At 39.3% G+C, this 25,548-nt stretch overlaps 1 protein-coding gene across 1 annotated transcript in view; it reads right to left on the reverse strand.

Annotated features, from left to right (window-relative positions):
* Window positions 1-25,548, reverse strand: part of LOC137286332 (potassium voltage-gated channel subfamily KQT member 1-like) — a 116,932-nt gene that overhangs the window by 41,093 nt on the left and 50,291 nt on the right. Inside the window, exons 3-5 of the mRNA XM_067818122.1 lie at window positions 20,534-20,624; window positions 10,281-10,407; window positions 4,183-4,261 (exon numbers count right to left, since the gene is read on the reverse strand). Coding sequence (XP_067674223.1) covers window positions 4,183-4,261; window positions 10,281-10,407; window positions 20,534-20,624 — 297 coding nt within the window. The remainder of the gene's footprint in view (window positions 1-4,182; window positions 4,262-10,280; window positions 10,408-20,533; window positions 20,625-25,548) is intronic.

Here is a 25,548-nt window from a genome sequence, read left to right on the forward strand (position 1 = left end):
CTACAGTCACAGGAGGCTGAATCCATCGAACCACACAGAATGATGCCCCAGTATATCTCCTGTAACCACCAAGAATGGAGTCCCAGTATATCTTCTCTAACCACCCAGAATGAAACACCAGTAGACATCCTCTAACCACCCAGAATGGAGTCCCAGTATATCTCCTCTAACCACCCACAAAGAAGTACCAGTTTATCTTCTCTAACCACCCGGAATGAAACACCAGTATATCCCCTGTATCATCCAGAATGAAGCACCAGTATATCCCCTGTATCACCCAGAATGAAGCACCAGTATATCCCCTGTACCACTCAGAATGAAGCACCAGCATATCCCCTGTACCATACAGAATGAAGCACCAGTATATCCCCTGTATCACCCAGAATGAAGCACTGGTATATCAATGGTACCACCCAGAATGAAGCACCAGTATATCCCCTGCACCATCCAGAATGAAGCACCAGTATATCCCCTGTATCACCCAGAATGAAGCACTGGTATATCAATGGTACCATCCAGAATGAAGCACCAGTATATCCCCTGCACCATCCAGAATGAAGCACCAGTACGTACCACCCAGAATGAAGCACCATCATATTGACCTCCCTTCAGAGAAAGAACCTCATGTTCATCCACCAGATTGACGTACCAGTATATCTTTGTTTCTGCCGAGAATGAACTATGTATATATCTACCTCACTGCCCAAGATTTAACTAGCAGTAGTTGATAAAGGTAATGATGCTATATCATTCTTCCCAGATAGAATAAATCCCCCCAGACTGAACTTGACACTTGAGCTGCTTATACACCTAGGGACAGAATGAAGAATATATCATACTGTAGGATATCACATGATCACTGGTCTTGCTTTTGGCACTATTAAAAACACTCTCACATCACAAAACAAACATGCGTAACAGTATGGAGATAGATTTACAAAGTTATCATTCTGTAAACTGGGGAAAATTTTCATAGATGTGACATTTGACAAATTAACAAAGAAAATCAGTTCATTTTCCTAAGTATACAATATAGAATTAGAACACTGAATGAGACAGAAATGGCTGCATTGTTGCCAGCGATGCTTTAATCCTATCACCGCTAATCGATACCTCACGTCTCCATGACTGCTGAAAGGCTCATCATGACAATCCTCCTTTTGTTGAATAAGAATGAAATGAAATTAAGACGACAGCATACTGCCTTATTATCTGCAACTGGCTTTTTCTGTAAAACTATTTGTGTCATCACCCTGCAGAAATACTCCATGACTAGTAAAAACAGAAATGCCAGCCACAACAGCCAGTCTTGAATGTTTCGTCCAACCACTGATCACAGTATTGTATGTATGTATGTGACATCCCAGCAGACAGATCACAGTCATATATATGTACATGACATCCCCAGACAGAGCACAGTCATATATATGTACATGACATCCCCAGACAGATAACAGTCATAGATATATGTGATATCCCAGACAGATCACAGAAAAATGCATATGTGACATCCCCAGACAGATAACAGTTGTATATGTATGTGATATCTCCAGACAGATAACAGTCATAGATGTATGTGATATCCAAGACAGATCACTATCAGGGATATAGAGAAGTGCATCACAACATGCTACATAGTTGTTCTTCGTAAGCATATGAAACCACTTCAGTGCCAAGTGCCTGAAAACACAACAATTATCAGCTCCCAACCAATGTAAATGTACACCTTCTATGATCCCCTCTCAACTCTTCCCCAGCATCTGCAACACAAATTTGACCAGCATCTGATTGCTCCCCTGCCTGCTGCAAAAACTGCTTCCTGTCAGACATAATAACGAACATCATCAAAGGTGGGACAAGGACTGTCACCAGAAATACACTAAGATTAATGAATTGCCTGATCTGCAGCCACCTGATGACAGTTCTGTGATGGTGCTCAGGGAGGAGATGAAGACTGATGAAAGCAAACGTTGGTGTCATATCAGTAAAGCTAATATGGTCCCCTGTGGTCAGTGTCAAGCCAAACATATACCCAGGATATCTCATTTGGGAAACAATAGTGTTTCCTCATGCTTTGATTGGTGATGATGAAGTACTCATGACAGAAGGTGTTTTGACAATATTTTTCAATCTAATTACTGTTATCTTGCATTAACCTAACAAAAAATGTTTCACTATTTTAATTTTATGCTATGAAAAAAGGAGGGTCTATTCAATATGATGTATCTTCAAAGATAAGTAGTTTCATGGTGTAAGAGAAACATCTAACTGAGATTTGCATGAGTTGTTGAACGTCAGATGACCATCAAATTGAGATGATTGGCCACACCACCCTACAATCCATTATGTCATTAATCATGAAAAGTCAAACTGTTTTGTGATGAACTTGGCATCAACGACAAACAGCTGTTTTCTTTAACGGTGTATTCCATCATTAACTCCAAATTAAGTACAGTCTGCAGCCATGTGGTCTACAAGCAGGCCGCTACATTCATCCACACCTGGTGTGTGCATGTGCGCACTCATTCATGTGAACTACACACTGTCTGGATAACAGAAAACTGGTCTTGCCTTATCAATACGTTACATGTCTATAACCTTGTGACTCCACTTCTAATCAGAAGACAATCCTGGATTAGATGAGGCATACTTGTATTCGAGCATCCAATATCAGCATGGTTCATTCCATTCCTCCTGCGTCAACTTCACTGTGCTTGTGGTGGCATACCCGATTACAAATTGTCAGCTCACTCTAACACCTGTAGCTCTGTGAAACTCATCTCCAGTTCAAGAGGCACTTCATGACACATTGTTTCATAACACAGTTGTTCTGACGAAATGGTCTTGTGGGCAAGTTGTCATCCTTGGTCAACCAAATCATCTCTATTACTTGTCAGTCGATATCGTGATGCGATCAGCTAATAACTGATTGTTAAGAGCAGGCTGCCACAATGCTCCATCTTGACACATTGCACTCTAAATTTCAAATTTGACCCTGACCAAGTTCATCTGCACATCATGAAAAACACTTTCATGAAATTGGCCTCTGTGCATAAAATTCATAACATGTTGTGAATAGAATTATCATATTCTAAACCAATATACAATCATATAAGCAATATTGTTGAGTAAAATCTACATTAAACCTTAAATATGCTGACAACTTAAATACTGGGTTATCAAAAAAGTAACTGCAGCAAAACCAAACAAAACATGATACTGAAATCAAACATTCATCATAATGCCAAGATCCACAACCACAATCACAAAATTCATTTACTGAGGGGTACAGCATCTAAAATGTTTGACAAAGAAGCTTGAATACTGACCGATTCTAACTGAAAAACACATTATGCTAGTTAGTGCATAAAATAATAGCACTAACTATGGATTTCCAATCAAAATCACAACCACTGGTAAAGTAACAAAATAAGCACAAGCTAATCTTCAGATCTGAATACTTCATGTTGGTTTGAGCATGTTGTTGGTGGCAGAGGTAAACTCACCATATGTCTGATGTGGCAAAGAATGTGCCTTCAGATCTGACCACAAACTCACCATATGTCTGATGTGGCAAAGAATGTGCCTTCAGATCTGACTGCAAACTCACCATATGTCTGATGTGGCAAAGGATTGTCCTTCAGATCTGACCACAAACTCACCATATGTCTGATGTGGCAAAGGATTGTCCTTCAGATATGACCACAAACTCACCATATGTCTGATGTGGCAAAGAATGTGCCTTCAGATCTGACTGCAAACTCACCATATGTCTGATGTGGCAAAGGATTGTCCTTCAGATCTGACCACAAACTCACCATGTGTCTGATGTGGCAAAGGATGCTCATTCAGATCTGATTTCAAACTCACCATGTGTCTGATGTGGCAAAGGATGCTCATTCAGATCTGATTTCAAACTCACCATGTGTCTGATGTGGCAAAGGATGCTCATTCAGATCTGACTGCAAACTCACCATGTGTCTGATGTGGCAAAGGATGCTCATTCAGATCTGATTTCAAACTCACCATGTGTCTGATGTGGCAAAGGATGCTCATTCAGATCTGATTTCAAACTCACCATGTGTCTGATGTGGCAAAGGATGCTCATTCAGATCTGATTTCAAACTCACCATGTGTCTGATGTGGCAAAGGATGCTCATTCAGATCTGATTTCAAACTCACCTTATTGCTGATGTGGCAAACACCTGGCCTTCAGATCCAATTGTAAACACCACACATGACGCCACCACAACCATCAAATCTGAAAAAACAACAACACTATATGAAAGACATAAATCTTCAAACAACAAAAACTTGTTATTGCTTACTGTGTAACACATGTACACATTTTCACAAATAGTGTTCATAACTGGTCTAAATCCTCCCCTGATCCACCTTACGATAGATGTTATCATACTTCTGTGGCATATGCTGTAGCAATGCAGCAGGATCACGACATCTTTTATAGTGTAACGTGTGTTTCACTAGGAACTACATCAACTGGAGTAGATCATGCTAACATATCATGTGGGGAAAACTTCCAGCAACTGTACAAGTTCTGTATAAGGGGCAACAGGTCCAGAGTGATATACTGAAACTGACATCAGACCAAACTGATCACATTCTCAGATCTACACTGAAGTGGTTGCCATGTCATCATATCCCTATTGAAGATCGGTGCTGATCACTGGATTCTTGGTCCATACTCAACTATTTACAGTCATTTTGCTGGAATATTGCTGAGTGTGGTGTTAAACAACAAACTTGTCAGACCTACAAATGTAAAATCAATGGACAAGTATATTTGACTGAAAATGTTTTTTAACTGTGGAAATGTCTGAAATTGGAGCATCATAATCTTACATGAATCCATGAATCGTAAATTAAATTTGAATCATATACTTTGAAATGAGCTTGTTTTTGAGATGCTAAAAAACACTTCACTTATAACACTGACACAAGAAGGTCAAAGGTTTGGTAATTATTGTGCTGTTTAATGCTACACTCACCAATATTCCAGTCATGTGAATTATACGATCAAGTCTGAATCAGACAATCCACTGACTGACATCAAGACTGTGCATGTTCTTAGCTGGAACACAATGTTGTGTAAACAAAGTTACCAGTTAGTTACCACTTCTAACTTTGAAGATAAGGTCAAAGTAAGGCCAAACAGAACCAAAATATACAAGTGTTTGCTGCTAACATGGCAATGTCCCTTGCCACTAAAGAAGAATGAAATATTTATAACATATTCACTACTTTTTACTTTTTGCTCACACACAAGGTGCATGAAATGACTGGTGTCTGCATAATCAACCAATGTAGGCTACTGACAAAATTGAGAACACTGGTTGCAATGTTTCATGCAATATTGCGTTAACATAAGTTTGAAAAGTGGACTAAGTGTCATGTTGAAAATAAGATCAAATTGACTGATGTCTGTGTAATCCTGCAATGTAGGCTGTCGCCAAAGTTGACGACATTGGGTACAACAGTTCATGAGATATTGCATAAAAAAGAGTTTGAAGAGTGGTCAGTCATGGTGACCTTGAAAATAAGGTCAAGGTCACCCAAATTGACTGATGTTTGTGTAATCCCCCAACGTAGATTTTTTAATCAGATTTGAAGACATTGGGTGGAGCAGTTCATGAGATACCATGTTAACAAGAAACGGGGCATACGTACGGATGGACGCTGCTGAATTCATAATTCCCCCATTCTGCATTGCAGCGGGGGCAATAATACTTATATGCTATATTAAGAATAAAAAATTACCATCATGAACCACAGACCTTAGAAATTGTATGAAGAAAAAATCCACTAAAGATGACAAGACCCACTCCAGAGGCAAGACTACTTAGACACTCCTACACCCCAATGGCAAAGGCACCACAGTTCAATCCAACCGCAGAAGATGTATATACAAGAACTTCTGCAGTTGTGGTGACATACATTGGTGAAATCCTCACCAGCAGACATCTATCAACAAACTCAATTTGAAATCCACCATTTCCGAACACAAGAAACAAGACCATGCCACCTGAGAAGCCTGTCCACCAACATCTTTGTTGAAGCAAATTACAAGAGGTCATCAGGAGATCCCAATCAGCTACAAACCAAGACCATTTAACATACCCATCTAGCCCTTGGGACTTATTAACTTAATTACTTGTCTTCTATGTCATCACTGTAACCAGTCAGTGCTATGATCCCCCTCCACTGCCTGTCAGTGCTATGATCCCCCTCCACTGCCTGTCAGTGCTATGATATCCCTCCACTGCCTGTCAGTGCTATGATCACCCTCCACTGCCTGTGTGTGCTATGATCACCCTCCACTGCCTGTCAGTGCTATGATCCTCCTCCACTGCCTGTCTGTGCTTGGTCACCTGACAGAACTATTCATGTATGGATTATTTTCTGGTTTCTGTTAGTTTGGTACCATTACAAGTCAGAGCTAGTTAACCTCTGGCTGCACTTTGCCCACCATTGTTAACATATCACTGCTGATTCATGTGTACAGTTCAGCTGTCTACTTCCTAGTTTTTCATTCATCTAAGGATTCAGTAAGAAAATACTCTGTATTGTCACACTCCTTGGAATAAAGATGTTGACTTCCATAAATTTTCACCTTTCATGGGTATCACTTCTAAAAGCCATTCAAAGACAACATACAACATGTTGGTTTGAGTATGTTCTTGGTGGCACAGGTAATCTCAACATATGTCTGATGTGGCAAAGAATGTTCCTTCAGATGTGATTGCTAACTCACCTGAGAGGACAATAAAATACCTTAGTTTATATGGGATTTTTCACATGTAGATCATCACCTAATGACAGGACCTTAAGTAAACCATTTGACGACAATGATTGACTGACAGATCATACAAGTGACAACATCAAACACTTCAGTCATTTATGAAGAACATGGACTTTTTCCTCTGCTTTCCTACGGTACTGTCACATGACATATGAGATATATTATAATTCACATTTAATCAATAAAACTGACATTTCATTAAAAGTTCGTATGAGACCCTTCTGAATGATTGAGTGAAATATCAGAGATGAGGAGGATGACCTTCACCTTGGGTTGACAGCCTTCCACAGAAGTGACAAGTGATTCTTTTTAGCAAACTCAATCAATACTGAGAAAAAAATTACCACAAAGAGGAAACAAAAAGCAATCACCCAAAGGTTCAGGGAAATGTGAAATCACATTGGCAATCTTGCACAGAAATGTGATTTTCGGTATTGATTTGCCCAAACACTTCATAAAAACATCACACAAAATTACTCATTCTTTGACATGTATTGCTTCTAACTTCCCCTCCATGTCTATTAAGACGTACACTGAATACAGTTCTTCTGTCTGTGACACATGTAAATACAGAAAACACATCCAACAGCAGGGTTGGGGTACCGTTACCAGCCCCTAAGCTGATGTGACAAATTATGCAAAGCCTGGGTCAAAATAATGTCTACTGGAAACCTGTGAAGAAACAAAGTTAACAGTCCATTCTTGATTTATTACAAATCACGTCCCTGAACAAAATAATTAACCCTTATCTGTCACACTGGCTGTACGTTTTCCAGTCAGTCAAGGAACACAACTGAAAGAGTACTGTAGTTCACCTTCAGTACACCGTATGGAGAAGAAAAATCCTCACATTGTTTCCAGGAGCCAGCCAAAGTCTGATCTCATATGTGTGTTCATGCATGTGTGCATGTGTGTGTGCCTGCAGATGTGTACATGACTGTGTTTGGTTAAAATTGCTTTAACAAACTAAATTCTTGTTTCAAACCAGCAATCATGACGGGTAACTGTTGACTGAGGTGACTTGTGAGGGAATGACCCAGGTTTGTCCATAATTCATTGATGTTTTTCACACAATGCCAGGTGATAGCACTGCTGACTGAGATTTAACAGTATGACATCAGTGAGATAGATATCAGTTGAGGCTATACACATCCATACAGAGTGGTACACTACATATACTGCAGGGTGGCCAGGCAACAAACTTTGGGCAACCATACACATTGGTTATTGGTTTCCTGGTATTTCATAGCCCAGGCTTAGATTGTCAAAGAACTCTTAGAGCTAAGATAGTTGTAAGGTAATGTTAATGTATAGCACTTGTGACTACCTTGGCACTAAGAAAGCTAGGAAAATCTAGGCCCTCGTACAGAATGCTTTGAAATGTTGAACAGGTCAGCACCATCAGCCTTTCATATGAAATGTTTGTATGTGAATGTGTGAGTACATGTGTGTCTGTGCTGATGTTTTGACATGAACAGACATGTTTTGGAGCAAGTCGTGTGAGTTATTGATAATACTAAGTGGTACCAAGTTTGACAGATAAGAATGATAATTTTTAAGGACTGACATGGTAAGTTGTTCACCAGTCCCTCGTGACCAATGGGTTCATGTTCCCTTCAACATTTCTTTATGTTCCCTGAGGGTACATCTTTGCATGGGCCCTAAGGGACAAGTGAACAAGGAATGTATGTTATTGAAAACCTCAATCTTTATTTTGAAACATTCCCTTCCCTTGATTTGCATTTACAGTAATTTCCCTACATCATACATGATTCAATGTTTTTCAAGATAAAGAATTACTACCTAAAATACCAGGTGAGTTCAGCATTCCCTGCCATGGAAAAACATGGGAAGTGACTTGACTTGAGACCTTGACATCAATGTGCAATCGGCTTTGTTCAAAACACATAAACCAACGAGACTTACATTGCCCATCCACTGCAAGACACTGGCTATGTAACTGTTGCACCTGTGATGTGTTCATATGACAGCACCTTACCTCTATCTTATCTAATTGCCAAACCTTAAAATAATGGCTTTCACTTGAAATGTAGATCCATAATGGATAGGCTTGAAGAACACTTGTCTCACATTGCATTAAACATGTTTCAAATCATTATATATTTTTGACAGTCTAGCACAGTTTCCATCCCAGTAATTGACACTTTACATGTTACACACTGATTTATTTTCATCGAGCCATCAATATTTTCACTGCCAGATTGTCCCTTGGGCAGAACTTTACAACACTTGGTATGTTGGACAAGGATTCATATAAAGAATGCATTTTCCTAGTGAAAGTTTAAACCTTTACCTGGTGTTATTTCTAAATAATCTAGTAATCCACTTGAGAGAGAAAAAGGCAAAACAAAGAGGAAGGCTTTGCCTACAAATACACTGTTTGATGGATCATGGGAAGGTCTTAACACAGGGACACTGTTTGATGGATCATGGGAAGGTCTTAGCACAGGGACACTGTTTGATGGATCATGGGAAGGTCTTAGCACAGGGACACTGTTTGATGGATCATGGGGAAAGTCTGTGTACAGAGACAATGATTAATCATGGGAAGGTCTGAGTACAGAGACACTGTTTGATGGATCATGGGAAGGTCTGTGTACAGAGACACTGTTTGATGTTTCTGTGTACAGAGACACTGTTTGATGTTTCACAGGGAAGGCCCTTGTACAGAGATATTTGATGGATCATGGGAAGGTCTTAGCACAGGGACACTGTTTGATGGATCATGGGAAGGTCTGAGTACAGAGACACTGTTTGATGGATCATGGGAAGGTCTGAGTACAGAGACACTGTTTGATGGATCATGGGAAGGTGTTAGTTCAGAGACACTGTTTGATGGATCACGGGAAGGTCTGTGTAAAGAGACACTGTTTGATGTTTCACAGGGAAGGGCCCCGTAAAGGTCCCGGGGTAGAATAGGCCTTCAGCAACCCATGCTTGCCATAAAAAGCAACTATGCTTGTCATAAGAGGCGACTAACGGGATTGGGTGGTCAGACTCGCTGACTTGGTTGACACATGTCATCAGTTCCCAATTGCGCAGATCGTTGCTCATGTTGTTGATCACAGGATTGTCTGGTCCAGACTCGACTATTTACAGACTGCTGCCATATAGCTGGAATATTGCCGAGTGCGGCATAAAACTAAACTCAATCACTCACACACAGGGAAGGTTTTTGTACAGTGACACTGTTCAGTGGATCAGTCAGAAGGTCTGCATAGAGAAACACTTTAGGTGGACCACAGGGAAGGTCTGTGTACAAAGACACTGTTTGGTGATTATGGGGTCTGTGTATTGGGACACACAATGGTCCCAGGATCAGAGGTTCAACAACAAGCAAACCAATCATGTTTTACTTCAGATGAACTGGAGATTGTTAAGATACATTGGGTAAATTTTCAAATCCACATGAAAAATGTCAAGAAGAAGCTGGACTTACCTATGATGGAGATGGGTTTCCTGGCAAACCGGATCCGCCCTTTCAGCCCCATGTATTTGCTTCTGCATCCTGCGGACCACAAGCGGATCGCGTACTCCAGACCAAAGAATGTTACTAAAAATATTTCCTGAAAAGAAAATCATACAAAATGCATTTGGCTTTTTCTGTTGCGAGGCAGGGAGTAATAGAATTCATGACTAAATTAATGAATCTGTGAATAAATGTATTCATGTATTCTGGAAAAAGGCTAAATCAAATACCTGCTCACAATGAACTCAGTGTTTTGATGGTAATCTAACTGGAAACTAGAAACAACTTTTGGACTGATTTAAAAGCTGGTGATGAAATAAAATGGTTTCAGTTTTCTACAGAACTATCATGTCATCATATTTATGGGAGTCAGCACTGGACATAGGGTAGTTTTCACCCATTATTTTGAGCTCAGCCAATTTCTCTAATCAGATGGCACTTTAGCAGAAGAGGAAACAGCAGCCATGATTGTATTCACAATCTGAGCCTGAGGTGATTCCACAGAGTAACTCAAGGACTGGAATGTTAATCATCAAAGGTATATTTTTCAAAAGAATATTAAAAATACCAAAAATTGCAACAATTAAATCTGCCCCTATACCTTTACTTACGATCTTTTTGTTGGGTGACAAGTTTCATTGATATATCATGTAAAAATCCAAAAGATTATTAGCACAATGGCACTGTGACTCTTGTGTGTGCATCGATGGTTAGACAGACAGATTTAATGGATCATTGGATGGATGGATGGGCTGATGGATGGATGGATCACTGGATGGAAAAATGGACGGTTGGATGATGGATGGATTATTACAGGGAAGGATGGACAGACAGATAATTGGATTGATGGACAGACAGGCAGATGAATAGATAACTGGATGCATGGACAGACAGATGATAATGGATCTTTGGATGGATGGAAGGATGACAGACATATGGATCATTGGATGATGAAAGGATGGACAGATGGTTGGGTGGATCATTGAATGGATGTATAACCAGATGGAAGGATGGACAGATGGATGGATGGTGGATAATTGGATGGATGGACAGGTGGGTGGATGACAGACAGATCATGGATGGACAGACAGATGCCTGGATTGATGGACAGACAGATGCCTGGATTGATGGACAAACAGATGAACGGGTGGATCATTGGATGGGTGGACAGGTGGACGGATGACAGATGATGGATGGACAAACAGATGCATGGGCACATCATTGGATGGACACAGATGACAAATGGATGGATGGGTGGGGGTGGATGGGTAGAAGTATGGATCATCGGGTAGATGAATTGATGGATGGGTGGGTAGAAGTATGGATCATTAGGTAGATGAATTAATGGATGGGTGGGCGGAAGTATGGATCATTGGGTAGATGAATTGATGGACAGTGAATGTTTAATGCAATATTTCCTTACTTTCTGGATAAACAAATGAAGAAATTAGTTGTTGCATCTACAATAATTTCAGATGTAACATCTAACACAGCTTCTACTTAAAAAGTTAACTTTCACAAATTCAACTACTTGGAGTTATGGAACTTCAGATGGAGATGCAAAAATGTACTTGAGTTCACTGAACTAAACTAGATAAGGATATTTTTTAGCAATGGCCTCAGCTAAATGTTGAATATGATATTTGCTGACTGGGATTCTTTATTGTCATTTGCAGTCAGTTTTAATTTGTCAGTTTTAATTCCTTGGGATTCTGGGAGATCAAGGCAATTGCTACAACTTAATACTGATTTGAAATTTGAAATCTGCTTGAAATTTATATGCATATTTTTTTTGTCTTTCTGCACCTTGTTGCTTCTCAGGAGAACATAACAAATGCCATTCACAAATGACAACTATATTTCTGAACATATCACTCACAAGAAATTAAAAAGCACAAGGTGCATTTTTTCCATGACTGTTGTTTATTTCAGAGCAATGACAGATTACCTGTAGTCAAGTGAAAATGATAAGGGAGTTGTTTAATGTCTTTTGAGTAGTACATAAACAAAACTTTACATGAATATTCAGGCTGAAAGGCATCAGGATCACACAGTCGGTGGTTTCAGAGAAGACGATGATAGACAAGCATGAAACATATGACAACCATGCTAACACAGGCTCTATTGGGCTTTGCCCAGACAGGCTGACAATGGATGACTCGGACTCATCCTCCAGAAGCGGTGTAGGCATTTATAAACAGCAGTGTTTGTTTACACAGCAACATGACTGTCATATGACAGAAATACATTGGTCACATTTGTCATAATCTATTTTAGAAAGATGAAGTAGAGCACAGCTTTGTCTGAAATATTTGTGCCTGGATGTGAGACAAAAGTGAACTTGATCACAATATTACAACTTTTGAAGAAAGTGCAGTTCAGTTAGTCATCATTTGAAATCTATATAAGACATCAGAGGCAAATGTCTTTCAACATTCAATATGCCAGGCCTTGTAGCAAGAGCATACTATGCAGCTGTTTCCACTGTGTGTGGTGTACAACGTTCTCAAACAATCTCAGATGTGTCAACAAACATACACACTCATACAATGACAGACAGGAATGATATAAAAACAGGAACACAACAAATACAAATATACCGAATTTCCATCGTCTCTAGTTAAACAACAACAGTTACCCAATGGAGGTGGAATCCATATCAACAAAGCCACAAACAGCCCCATGTACATACAAAGACTGAAGAACTACCACACACAAGTGTTAATGGAGGTTCCACACCATTGGCAGAAAACCATATTAGGTCACTATGGTTACAGGATGCCTTTCTGCAGTGCTAGTTCACATAGTCTAGCTGTCAAAGAGGAGTGCAAAGAAACACTGAACCAGGTGGCAAATGTCTTTCACTGTTAGTAAGCCATGCCCCACAATGTTTAATAGAATGTACAACAGTCTTTCAAAACACGCCATCCATGTTCAATCTAAACAAACCTTTACTCCATACAGAAGAGATGTGTACATTATGTCTACAATCATGATGTGAAGCCAAGGGACAATAACTCTAGAGCTACTTGTGCTACTTGTACAGGATACACGGGCATCTACACAGTTTCCTCATCTGGGAGGTTGTTACGGAGGTTTATACAACAGGCTGGTGATTAACACCATGTTATCTACTGGCAGACAATGGTATTACTTAATGTCACCAGATCAAAAACTGGTTCAATGCACCTTCAAAGCAAGTTCTCATCATCCTGTACACAAACTGCGCCCATGCATTAACTGGCTTACACTGGGACGTACCTACATCCTTGATTAGTTTTTATCCTCAAATGGTCAGAACCTTTATTACTCTCCATCTCGCCTTTTATTGGGAGATGATCATATTGTGAGTTGAATACCACTGTATGTTTTCATCGATCTGTTATCTCTTAACTGAGTTTGAAACTGAATTGGTGAAACAGTACCTCAAAATTCTAATGCCACAAATGCATTGTGACAGACCAGAATGGAGAAGCATCACTTTTTCCTTTAACTTAAAGTCATATAACATACATCTGTCATTTTAGATTACATGTATTGGGTGTACCTCCATTTGTTTCAAGTAGATTAATATTTCAGATGTGTATTGGCTCAGTTCAAGAGTTCGTCTATCTGGCCTGGGACATGTGAGTTTAGTTTTAAGCCACTTTTAGCAATATTCCTGCAGTGAACATCATAATGATCACAGAGATGTGTGTTAAAAATGTAGTGTTATATAACCACTTGTCATAGTGCTATATTCCTGCTGGAAGAAATGTTAACTAGATTTTATATTTATTTTCCATTATGATGATGGAATGTTTTTGAAAATGCTCATATCGATTTATCTGTAGAACTTTGCTATTCATGAATCAAAACACATTGAGGCATGAGTTAATGCTGTGTTAGCTTGCAGATGAAAATTTCACAAAAGTGAATAAGATTTCTTGTCAGTAATAAGAAAATATTCCACAGAACAGCACGAACATTGTCTGCTTCACAGAAACACTGCACAAAGCAACTTTCTATCCATGAAATAATCTTTCCTTTTTTATTTCACCCTGAGTATAAAATTTAGATTTAAAAATGTTGAACAGTTTTAATCTTAGTTTCATTTCATTAACTGATCCTATGATTTTGCAGAGTGAATGAGTATGGTCTTATGTTTCTCGCAATGTTCCAGCTACATCAAAGCGGGGGGCATAAAAAATTGGTTTCACACATTGTGTTCACATGGGAATTTGAAATGTGAAGAGCAAAAGATTAAACCTTTCTGTAATCCAACTGTGCTTGAAGAATATTCTGGCTTAGTTTACATGCATATTGAACCATGTTTGGTTATTAACACATCTCAAACATTTTAAAAATAGATTCATGTTCAAAGTTCATTATGATCAGTATGTAAAGATATACTTTCTTAAAATTTACACTGAAAAATCCATCATGTTAACAGAGCATTTTGACAACAGCACTGACCACTTTGTCCTCCTTCATCGTGTTCATATCACTCACTCTCTCACTCACGCACTCATTAATGTCACCCTGAAGAGTATTTCAGTCATATTAGAAAGTCAGCAACACAGGAAAGCCTGAAATGATGCAGGTGTTATAGATTTACCATCATGTAGGCTGACGCCCATGTGCATGGAGAGGACAAACCCCAATCATGATTCAAACCAGTGATCCTAAGTTTCAGGCATGCCCAAGGGAGACAACTCAGCACAGCAAACCACATTCTTTTCAGTTGACTGGGCTTGTTGTAGCCTAATATACAGGTATATGACCAAACATGCTCTATGTCACTCAACAACATTCATGCTTTATATGATCATAATCTCTTTTATATACCAACTGCTCATTGTATATATCCAAATATATACCCACTTGGTGTCTGATTCCACTAAGCTTCTTATCACTTTCCCTATCATAAGCATACACTAAGATATTAGATTATCATTCTAGCAGTAAGATCACTGAGCAATATCACTCTGGTGCCTTGTAAAATTTCATTATTCAAATTCATTGTTTCTGTGTAGGACTGAGGCCATTATCATACTGGCTGGGTATTAGACATTTTACATTATCTAGCTATTGTGGGATCCAGCATATCAGATTAGTAGCTAGCAGTAAGTTCTACAACTAAAGATTAAGAATGCTATCTTGATGTTATTGATTACAAATTTCTATTTCTTGCTTTGTTGGATGAGATTTGAGAATTATCATGGTTCTGACATTTGAAAATGAGCAGTACGGGTGAAGATGGTGCAGGCATTCCCAAGGCAATCACATGAACAAGAGAAGGGCAGGTGTTCAGCTGCCCAACCAAATCAATTAGCCACAACGTAATCATCTTTTAAATGTAAATTAAGACTTTTTACAATAATCATTTTCTTCTTAATTTAGCTTTCTCCTGATATACATTGGAACATCAACATGACTTATTCCATTAATTACTGTCCTCGCTCCAGAAATTCAGAAATGTAACCAAAACAAGTTCAACTTTCTGAAGCAAAAATAATTCAGCTTGTAAAGTGACTTGGTTATGTTAGATCTTTCCTTTGAGGAGTCATTGATGACTTCCAAAGTCATTAATAATCTAAACATTTCACTTGATTGACTAATCAAGTTGATGCTTCATCTATCACGCACGGAACTATGGACTTGTAACATTCAGCATGATAGGTCCAAGCTGAAGGAGATACGATGAAGGTTGCCCAGATGTAAAAAGCATTATTTATTTATTTATTTATTTATTTATTTATTTATTTATTTATTTATTTATTTATTTATTTATTTATTTATTTATTTATTTATTTATTTATTTATTTATTTCTAGTAATATCTACACATGCTGCAGAACAATAGCAAGACTTACCAGATAGTACTCGGCCAGCTGAAGAGATAGCAATAGGGACAGTAGCACTTATACACCAATATAGCAAACAACAATACACCTTTATATCATCTTTGGTCATAGTGCAACATGTCAAATCTGAATGTTACTCTAGGCTCCAGCTTACATATATCAATATCCCGGCACATACATGTGCATTCAACTGTGTCTACAATTACAGTATTCATTAATTCCTTCATAAAACTTTATAGTGCAACTTACAGTATGACAGTTATAATATGACTTATATGACATTGTTGATACTCAGCTGATAAACACTAGCAATAATTTGTCACCCACCACTGAAATATGTTTAACTGAATGTTGAGTAACATAACAGGATCAGACTGTTCTGATTTACCACAGCTACAGATAAACAGATGCATGTCGATGAAGAAATGATAAAACCTGATGCTACAACTGCGTCAGCATTCTTAATATATCAAGTATATGGACATGCTACAAGAACACATATATCAATCATGTTGTGTGTTAATATTTCTTATCTAACATCTACCTAAAAGTGATCCCTGCCAGTAAACAGCAGAAAGCTAACGGAAGGGATATATGTTGCCATACACACACTGATGCGGGGTATATAGCCAGTTATTGTATGGCAGGAACTTGATACTGGGAGCATCATGCACACTCACTTGATCAACTCGTCATAACAGCACTGCCTCGTAAATATTGATACAGAAAATTAACCAAGGGTAAATAAAAATACAAACTCATAACATGTTATTTATGGCAGTCTTGATAATTTGGCTTGTAGGTATTGATGCTCGTTTGGTTTCAGAAGAAATTTACACCCTAATAAAGTAACTGCACTTCTCTAGATATCGATACTCTAAAATGTTAGTAATGCATATATGAAGTTATATATCAGGTTAATAAGCCCCTCATGCCAGTAATAGCAGTTGCTTGATAAAAGCATTTAGGAATTTACATGTTGTTAATAGAAATATTGACTGACAGAAGTTTTAGGAGCAGGTGATTTAATACTTGATTTCCTCATCCAATGATTGATTGATTCACATGTCCAAATTGAGTTTAAAAGCACTTCTGATCTATACAGAAAATTACAGGATTCTCAGCTTCCATCAAAAAGGCCTCCATGACATCCAATACATATGTGAAGGGACTTCCACGATATCCAATACATAGCACAAGGGCCTCGGTAATACCTAACACAGCTATGTGACACCCAATACACAGCTGAAGGGACCTCCATCACACCCAATACACAGCTGAAGGGACCTTCATCACACCCAATACACAGCTGAAGGGACCTCCATCACACCAAATACACAGCTGAAGGGACCTCCATCACACTCAATACACAGCTGAAGGGACCTCCATCACACCCAATACACAGCTGAAGGGACCTTCATCACACCCAATACACAGCTGAAGGGACCTCCATCACACCCTATACACAGCTGAAGGGCATCAGTGAATCCAGTACACACTTGAAGGTTCCTCTGTGATATTCAATGCACAGCACAGGGCCCTCTGTGATACCTAACACAGGTGAAGGGACCTCAGTCAGACCCAACACACAGGTGAAAGTACTCTATGACACCCAATGCACAGCTGGAGGTTCCTCTGCAAAATTCAATACACAGCAAAGGGCCCACTGTGGTACCTAAGACAGTTGAAGGGACCTCTGTCAGACCCAGTGAAAAACACAATTGAAGTGATTTCTATAACACCTAATACACAGATGACTGTCACCTCGGCAATGCCCAATACACAGGACCTCTATGACACCTAATATACAGCTGGAGGGACCTCTGTGACACATAATACACAACTGAATGACCTCTTTGACAACCCATACACATTTGAACGGACCTATGTGACACACAATACTCAGTTGAAGGTACTATGTGGCATTCAATACACAGGAAAAGGAGAGTGTTCATGCCTGATGTTACAATCGGACCTAGTTTAGGTGCTCATATGTACTTCAGTTACAATGCATTCAGGAATAACCATTACATCACATCTTCCCCTTCCTTCTCCCACTGAGCTGTCATTCTAAACATTTGTATTGTGCATACATGCTTGTTAACTGGTTCTTGTGATTAACAAGACTTTCATCTGGATAACTTAAAAGGATTAGATAATTTATATGCAGATCAGCAGAAAAAGGTCCTTGTTACAAAATGTTGAAAACAGAAGAACTTCACTTGATGAAATCCTATCTGTACTTCAGAATGAGTTATGTACACTTGGCACATGAAGCACTCTTAATCCACTACATCCAAGTACCAAGAGTACTAGACACACGCAGTAGATACAAGAGTGCTGGACATTAAGTTAAGATTCTTTATTCATGTCAGGAGACATGATGTCCTTGAGGCCGTGGGTGGGAAGAGGTATTTGAGCTATCAACATATCCTTCCAGATCTTCATTACAGCTCTGTATAGGGCCAGTACAGTGAAACTACTGCAGCCACAAAATATACTGAGCATCATCAGACAACTGAAGCTCCATATGCTGTAGAGGTGCAATATCATGGCTGTGAAACTGAGAAGGTAACCAAATAACCACATGATGTGAGGAGTTTTGAGTTGATGTGTTGAAAGACAAAGGAAGAAGTTTCTGAATGTCTCTGTGACGTTTACAGAAGGTTTAGCTGTTAGTTGGTTAGTGGAAAAGGGTTATGGTAATTAAAGGTTTGTCATTGTGTGGTTGAAGCCAGTGCAGGGTGTAATGTCCTGGACAGGGAGTGATGGTAGAGTTGGGTAGAGCTGGTGCAAAGGGGTGATGGTAGAGTTGGGTAGAGCTGGTGTAAAGGGTGATGGTAGAGTTGTGTGGAGCTGGTGCAAAGGGGTGATGATAGAGTTGGGTAGAGCTGGTGTAAAGGGTGATGGTAGAGTTGGGTAGAGCTGGTGTAAAGGGGTGATGGTAGAGCTGGTGCAAAGGGGGTGATGGTAGAGTTGGTAGGGTTTGCATAAAGGAGTGATGATAGAGTTGGTAGGACTGGCATAAAGAGATGATGGTAGAGATGGTAGGGCTTGCATAAAGGGGTAATAGTAAAGTTGGTAGGGCTGGAATAAAGGGGTGATGGTAGAGTTGGTAGGGTTTGCATAAAGGAGTGATGGTAGAGTTGGTAGGGCTTGCATACAGGAGTGATGGTAGACTTGGTAGGGCTTGCTGGTTAGTGTGTGTGGAGCTAGTTAGAGGGGTGGAGCATGTTTGAAAGGTTAATCCGGTTAGTTGCAAGGGAACTAGTTTGATGGGTGGAGCATGAAGGGTGGAGTTGGTTAGTGAGGTTGTGCTAATGAGCATGGTAGAACATGCTTCATACATAGCTCTTGATTAGGAGTGGAGCTGGTAAGAACGGTGTAGCATGCTTGATGTACAGAGCTGAATTAGGAGTGGAGCTAGTGAGGACGGTGTAGCATGCTTGATGTACAAACCTGAATTAGGAGTGGAGGTAGTAAGAACGGTGGAGCATGCTTGATGCAGAGAGCTGAATTAGGAGTGGAGGTAGTAAGAACAATGGAGCATGCTTGATGTACAGACCTGAATTAGGAGTGGAGGTAGTAAGAATGATGGAGCATGCTTGATGTACAGACCTGAATTAGGAGTGGAGGTAGTAAGAACGATGGAGCATGCTTGATGCAGAGAGCTGAATTAGGAGTGGAGGTAGTAAGAACAATGGAGCATGCTTGATGTACAGACCTGAATTAGGAGTGGAGCTAGAAAGAACGATGGAGCATGTTTGATGCACAGAGCTGAATTAGGAGTGGAGCTAGAAAGAACGGTGGAGCATGCTTGATGCAGAGAACTGAATTAGGAGTGGAGGTAGTAAGAACAGTGGAGCATGCTTGATGTACAGACCTGAATTAGGAGTGGAACTGGTTAGAGGGGTGACGGCAATGGGCAGAACTTGTTCTACAAGTGGTAGAAGAGTCAGTTGGAGCTGAGAAGAGATGCAAACTGGAGCCAAGTTGATCTTGATGGGATTGACAGATGCTGGTCAGTGGGTAGTCAGGAGGATATATTGCCATGGTGTATAACAGCATCACTTAGTAGGACTGTTAACAACATTGGTAGGAGCTGTGTGCAGGAATGAACCGGACAGACAGGTGTAGAGGGGAAGATGCCATGTATGGCACAAGCAAGTTAATCAAATATATGTCTGATGTGACAATTCTAACCCAACAACGGTGCTGTCCATTGTCAAATCATAACAACTAAATCTCTCCAGGTCTAATGATTACAACAAATATAGTAAGTTGTAGCACTAGTAGTATTAGACATGGGTGTTGGACACACGTAGTACGTGTACAAGGCTGTCACTCTCACAGGACAACACACAGGAGTCATACTCACCATCCAAAACAAGGTTTCATTAGCAAATGTTGAGTATTGATCTATGGTAGATAAGACACTGAAGATGAGGCAGATGAGCACCATCATGAAGCTGGAACAGACAACACAACCGTCAGTATCAGGATTTGACCATTGGAATGTTGGTTGACATATGTCTTACCTTGGCTGCAATATAGTCCAACACTAAGGGTCTAAAAACACAAGGGTCTAAAGTGAATGGTATTATACCTAACAAAAAGGTCTACAGAGGATTGTATTAAACCCCAACACAAGTCCAAAGGATGACATTAGGTCCAACAAAATGGTCCATAGAAGTTTGCATGATCATGAAAAAGGGTCCATTGAGCATGGTGTTATACCACACAAAAGGACTGTATCATACTGAACAAGGGCCATAGAGGATGGTGTTATACCACACAAAAGGACTGTATCATACTGAACAAGGGCCATAGAGGATGGTGTTATACCACACAAAAGGACTGTATCATACTGAACAAGGGCCATAGACGATGGTGTTATACCACACAAAAGGACTGTATCATACTGAACAAGGGCCATAGAGGATGGTGTTATACCAAGCAAAAGGACTGTATAATACTGAACAAGGGCCATAGAGGATGGTGTTATACCAAAGAAAAGGACTGTATCATACTGAACAAGGGCCATAGAGGATGGTGTTATACCACACAAAAGGACTGTATCATACTGAACAAGGGACAAAGAGGATGGTGTTATACCAAAGAAAAGGACTGTATCATACTGAACAAGGGCCATAGAGGATGGTGTTATACCACACAAAAGGACTGTATCATACTGAACAAGGGCCATAGAGGATGGTGTTATACCAAACAAAAGGACTGTATCATACTGAACAAGGGCCTTAGAGGATGGTGTTATACCAAAGAAAAGGACTGTATCATACTGAACAAGGGCCTTAGAGGATGGTGTTATACCACACAAAAGGACTGTATCATACTGAACAAGGGCCATAGAGGATGGTGTTATACCAAAGAAAAGGACTGTATCATACTGAACAAGGGCCATAGAGGATGGTGTTATACCACACAAAAGGACTGTATCATACTGAACAAGGGCCATAGAGGATGGTGTTATACCACACAAAAGGACTGTATCATACTGAACAAGGGCCATAGAGGGTGGTGTTATACCACACAAAAGGACTGTATCATTCTGAACAAGGGCCATAGACGATGGTGTTATACCACACAAAAGGACTGTATCATACTGAACAAGGGCCATAGAGGATGGTGTTATACCAAACAAAAGGACTGTATCATACTGAACAAGGGCCATAGAGGATGGTGTTATACCACACAAAAGGATTGTATCATACTGAACAAAGGTTCATACAGGATAGTGTTATACCACACAAAAGGACTGTATCATACTGAACAAAGGTTCATACAGGATAGTGTTATACCACACAAAAGGACTGTATCATACTGAACAAAGGTTCATACAGGACAGTGTTACACCAAAACATGTGTCCACAAAGGATGATGTTATATCCACTAACAGTCTTTAGAGGATGGTAATATACCAAACAAGGTTGGTAAGGATTATTTTAGACCTCACGACAGGGTCCACAGATGATTACATTACAAAAAATGAACAATAGAATAGTGTATTATGGACCAAAGAAAATTATATTAGACCCAAGAAATGGGTTCAAAGAAGGTTATGTTCCACCAAACAATAGGGGCCACAGAGGGTAATATAAAATGCAGTATAATTGGGTCTTTAAAGATGATGATCAACATGTGGGCTCTAAGGATACCAAATTGCTAAAGTGACCGTGGAGGGCACTTTCACTATATCAATAGTTGTTCAGTAGTTCAACACAGTACTGTGTACTGAGGGTTCAGATAATGGTGACATGTATTCCACAGTACCCACTCTGACACTTCTGTCATAGGACTGAGGCAGCGTGGTGGCTGGAAAGTTAAAACAAGGTGTGTTGGGCCGAATGTACTTGAGGAAGACGTCCAATTCCAGTATTTGGGAACACCACTATGATTGCATAATTTAACAAATTAAATACACCTTACAGATGTGGAGAAGGCCCTAGATTTAATGTCCTTTATGACAAATAGGTCATGACCAGCCTTGCTGAAGTACATAGACTTAAAATCTAGGGAATGTACTTGTACAACCTGATTCATAGATCACCAGATGTCACATTCTGCAGTATGAGAGGCTGCTTGATTCCCCGAACTATTGACTCATCACGTTATCCTAAAAAACCCACCAAGGATCAGCTTGAGGCAGACACCTTGCAACATATCTAATGAGTCCACTGTAGAGAAAATCAAATGAAGCTTACAAGTTTTAGCTGTGGCCTACTGTGACGTCATAACACAGAGCAGACAAAAACATGGAGCCCTGTTGACACTGCGACATCACATTTGGCTGAGGATATAGCTCAAATGTCAAACTCCTTCCATGTCTCCAAATGTTATGCTCCTTCAGGCATTGCTTGCTTGATTCTACCTTCAAATACATGCTTGTTTGCATAATGCATAAAGTGCATATGAACATTTTGCAGCTGAAGTTGATATTCAGTATTTTAAACTTCTCAACAGTTTGGTTCAGGAAAAAAATATTTTGGAATAAATGCATTCCTGACATGAACTCAATCAATGACAACAGCTGATCTGATATTGCTTGCATACTGCAGGATTGTGGGACTGGAAAACACTGTGATAGAATCCATGTAAAGACAGCATTCACACACGGCATGTAATCTGAAGCAGTCAGTTTTCTTTAATGAGATAATTACCATCCATGTTGTAATGATCTTTTCCAAAACTGCTGTGTGAGGGCTTCTTCCGAGTCGGTGTTGAATGAAGTTTGACTCTATTGTAAAGTCTCAGTGTAGGATTACATGTACATCATGATCAAACACAAAAGGAAACAGAAGTATCTTGTGAAAAGCTGCACAAATGTAAGACATGTTTTTAAAATCTCAGTGTCATATAAGGTCAAGTTAAAGTGCATGTCATCACACTGGGGGTCACATCGTCATTATGTCTGAAGATATTTCTGGTGTCCGCCATTATGATCTTGCTGGGATACTAGGAAGAGTGGCTGTAAACCATACTTAACCCCTCCCTGAATTAATAACTCCATTATGTTATGTCAAGTTACAACAAGCAATAGCAATGCATGAGATCAATTTACAAGAAACTGGATATACAATAGCAAATTATGAAATCAAGCCACAAGAATTTTTCTGGTGAAAAAGCAAATCTTCCCTTTACTGACAATAAATGAATCAAAGTTGTCAGTCTTCAGGATAGTAATATTGTTTCTTGTACTGACATCAAATCCTAACTCAGACTTCAGCAACAAGACAAAATGTGAATTACGGGTCCAAATACTCTATTTTGAAACTATCAAGATAAATATGTATTTGATCTCTGCACCATTCTACTTAGGAGATAAACATCATGTGTTGGCCAATTTCTGGGTGTTATTGAGCATTTGAAGCATGGGAATATTTCATTTGAAACCTCCAGCTGATGCAATCGGTTCCAAATGCATCCCCGTACTTCAAATACTCAATAACACCCGGAAATTGGCCAACACGTGATGTTTATCAACATCGTAAACAAAAAAGTAAAACAAAGGGTTTTACTGTCTGCACTCGTTTACATCAAGTATGTGAAATGTCATCAGCTGGATGTTTCAGCTGGTTCCCATGGTAGCATCTGGAGTTGCTCATTTGTGACATCATCCTAACCTTACGTCACAATATGATTTGTATGACGTCACCACTGTTGATGACACAACAAAACAATTGTTTGCGATGTTTGTACGTGTCAATTATAACACAGTGAATAGTCTTGCAGTTTCCAGGAATCTAATACAATTTGATCATGTTTTTCAACCAATCAGATTACAGAACACAGTGACTTTTGGTTTACAATATCCCATGGACAATGACCGCAATCTTGGCAACAGGAATAAACCATGCTCACATCTGATGGAATGATATTCTCTGAGGGCTGACAATTCAGTAATCAAAATAGTTCAAAATGGCCGCCACTCATGAACACTGACAGCAATAATATGATGCTGAGTCTCCTCTGGGACTCATCATCTATAGCTTTGACATTTGCTGGATTTATCTTTTCTAAACTTTAGCTGGATGACATGCTGTTTGTGCCTTGGTAGATCTGATGAACATGGTCCAGTCCCATCCTATAATTACTGTGGACAGAATGTACATGCTTTAATAGCTATATCTCCGCTAAAATCAAATAATTGCTGTGATTAACTTAATTTCAACCACAGGTACTCCTGGTACTACAATGATCATAACAGCTGCTAAAGGTTTAACTAAAGACTTTAGGTCCTGTAGCTCACCTGAACATACATGTGTCGATATGCATGTATTCTTCTGTTGTTAAAATAACTGTTATACTATGATAGTGATGGGAATATGACAGAGTCATTGACCTATAATCAACTTTCTTGATTGAGAACCTAAAATCAAATCTAAGCTATTGTTTTGGCTTTATCCAAATAGACACTCAGTGTTTGAGTTAACACAGAAACCTGCATTTTCCACGCAAAAAAAAAAAAAAAAAAAAAAAAAAAAATTGTATGCACATTTGGACATATAGATTCTGATCCACTTAATTCTAAACAGTAACATATGCAAAAAACAAGAAAATTTGTATGATTCGGGATTGTAATGAAAATTTCATGTGCAAAAGATCAGGGCCCACTTGCACAAAGCAAACTTAGCGCTACAATGATTGTAAGTTCCATTCTTCAACATGGGCTTAAGATAGATGTAGCACTATGATTGCTTTGTGCAAGTGGTCCCTGGACTTCAGCACATATTAACACTGTTGCAGCATTCGCTATATGTTTCTGAATATAACGTCAATGCCAGAGAATAACCTGACATCATTACATGTGGACAAAGATTCCCCTGCACATAACGGGCAAAAACTCAGTGAAACTTGGAGAGTGATGATGAGTTC

The sequence above is a fragment of the Haliotis asinina genome, chromosome 6, assembly GCF_037392515.1.
Source record: "Haliotis asinina isolate JCU_RB_2024 chromosome 6, JCU_Hal_asi_v2, whole genome shotgun sequence".
Classification (NCBI taxonomy): domain Eukaryota; kingdom Metazoa; phylum Mollusca; class Gastropoda; order Lepetellida; family Haliotidae; genus Haliotis; species Haliotis asinina.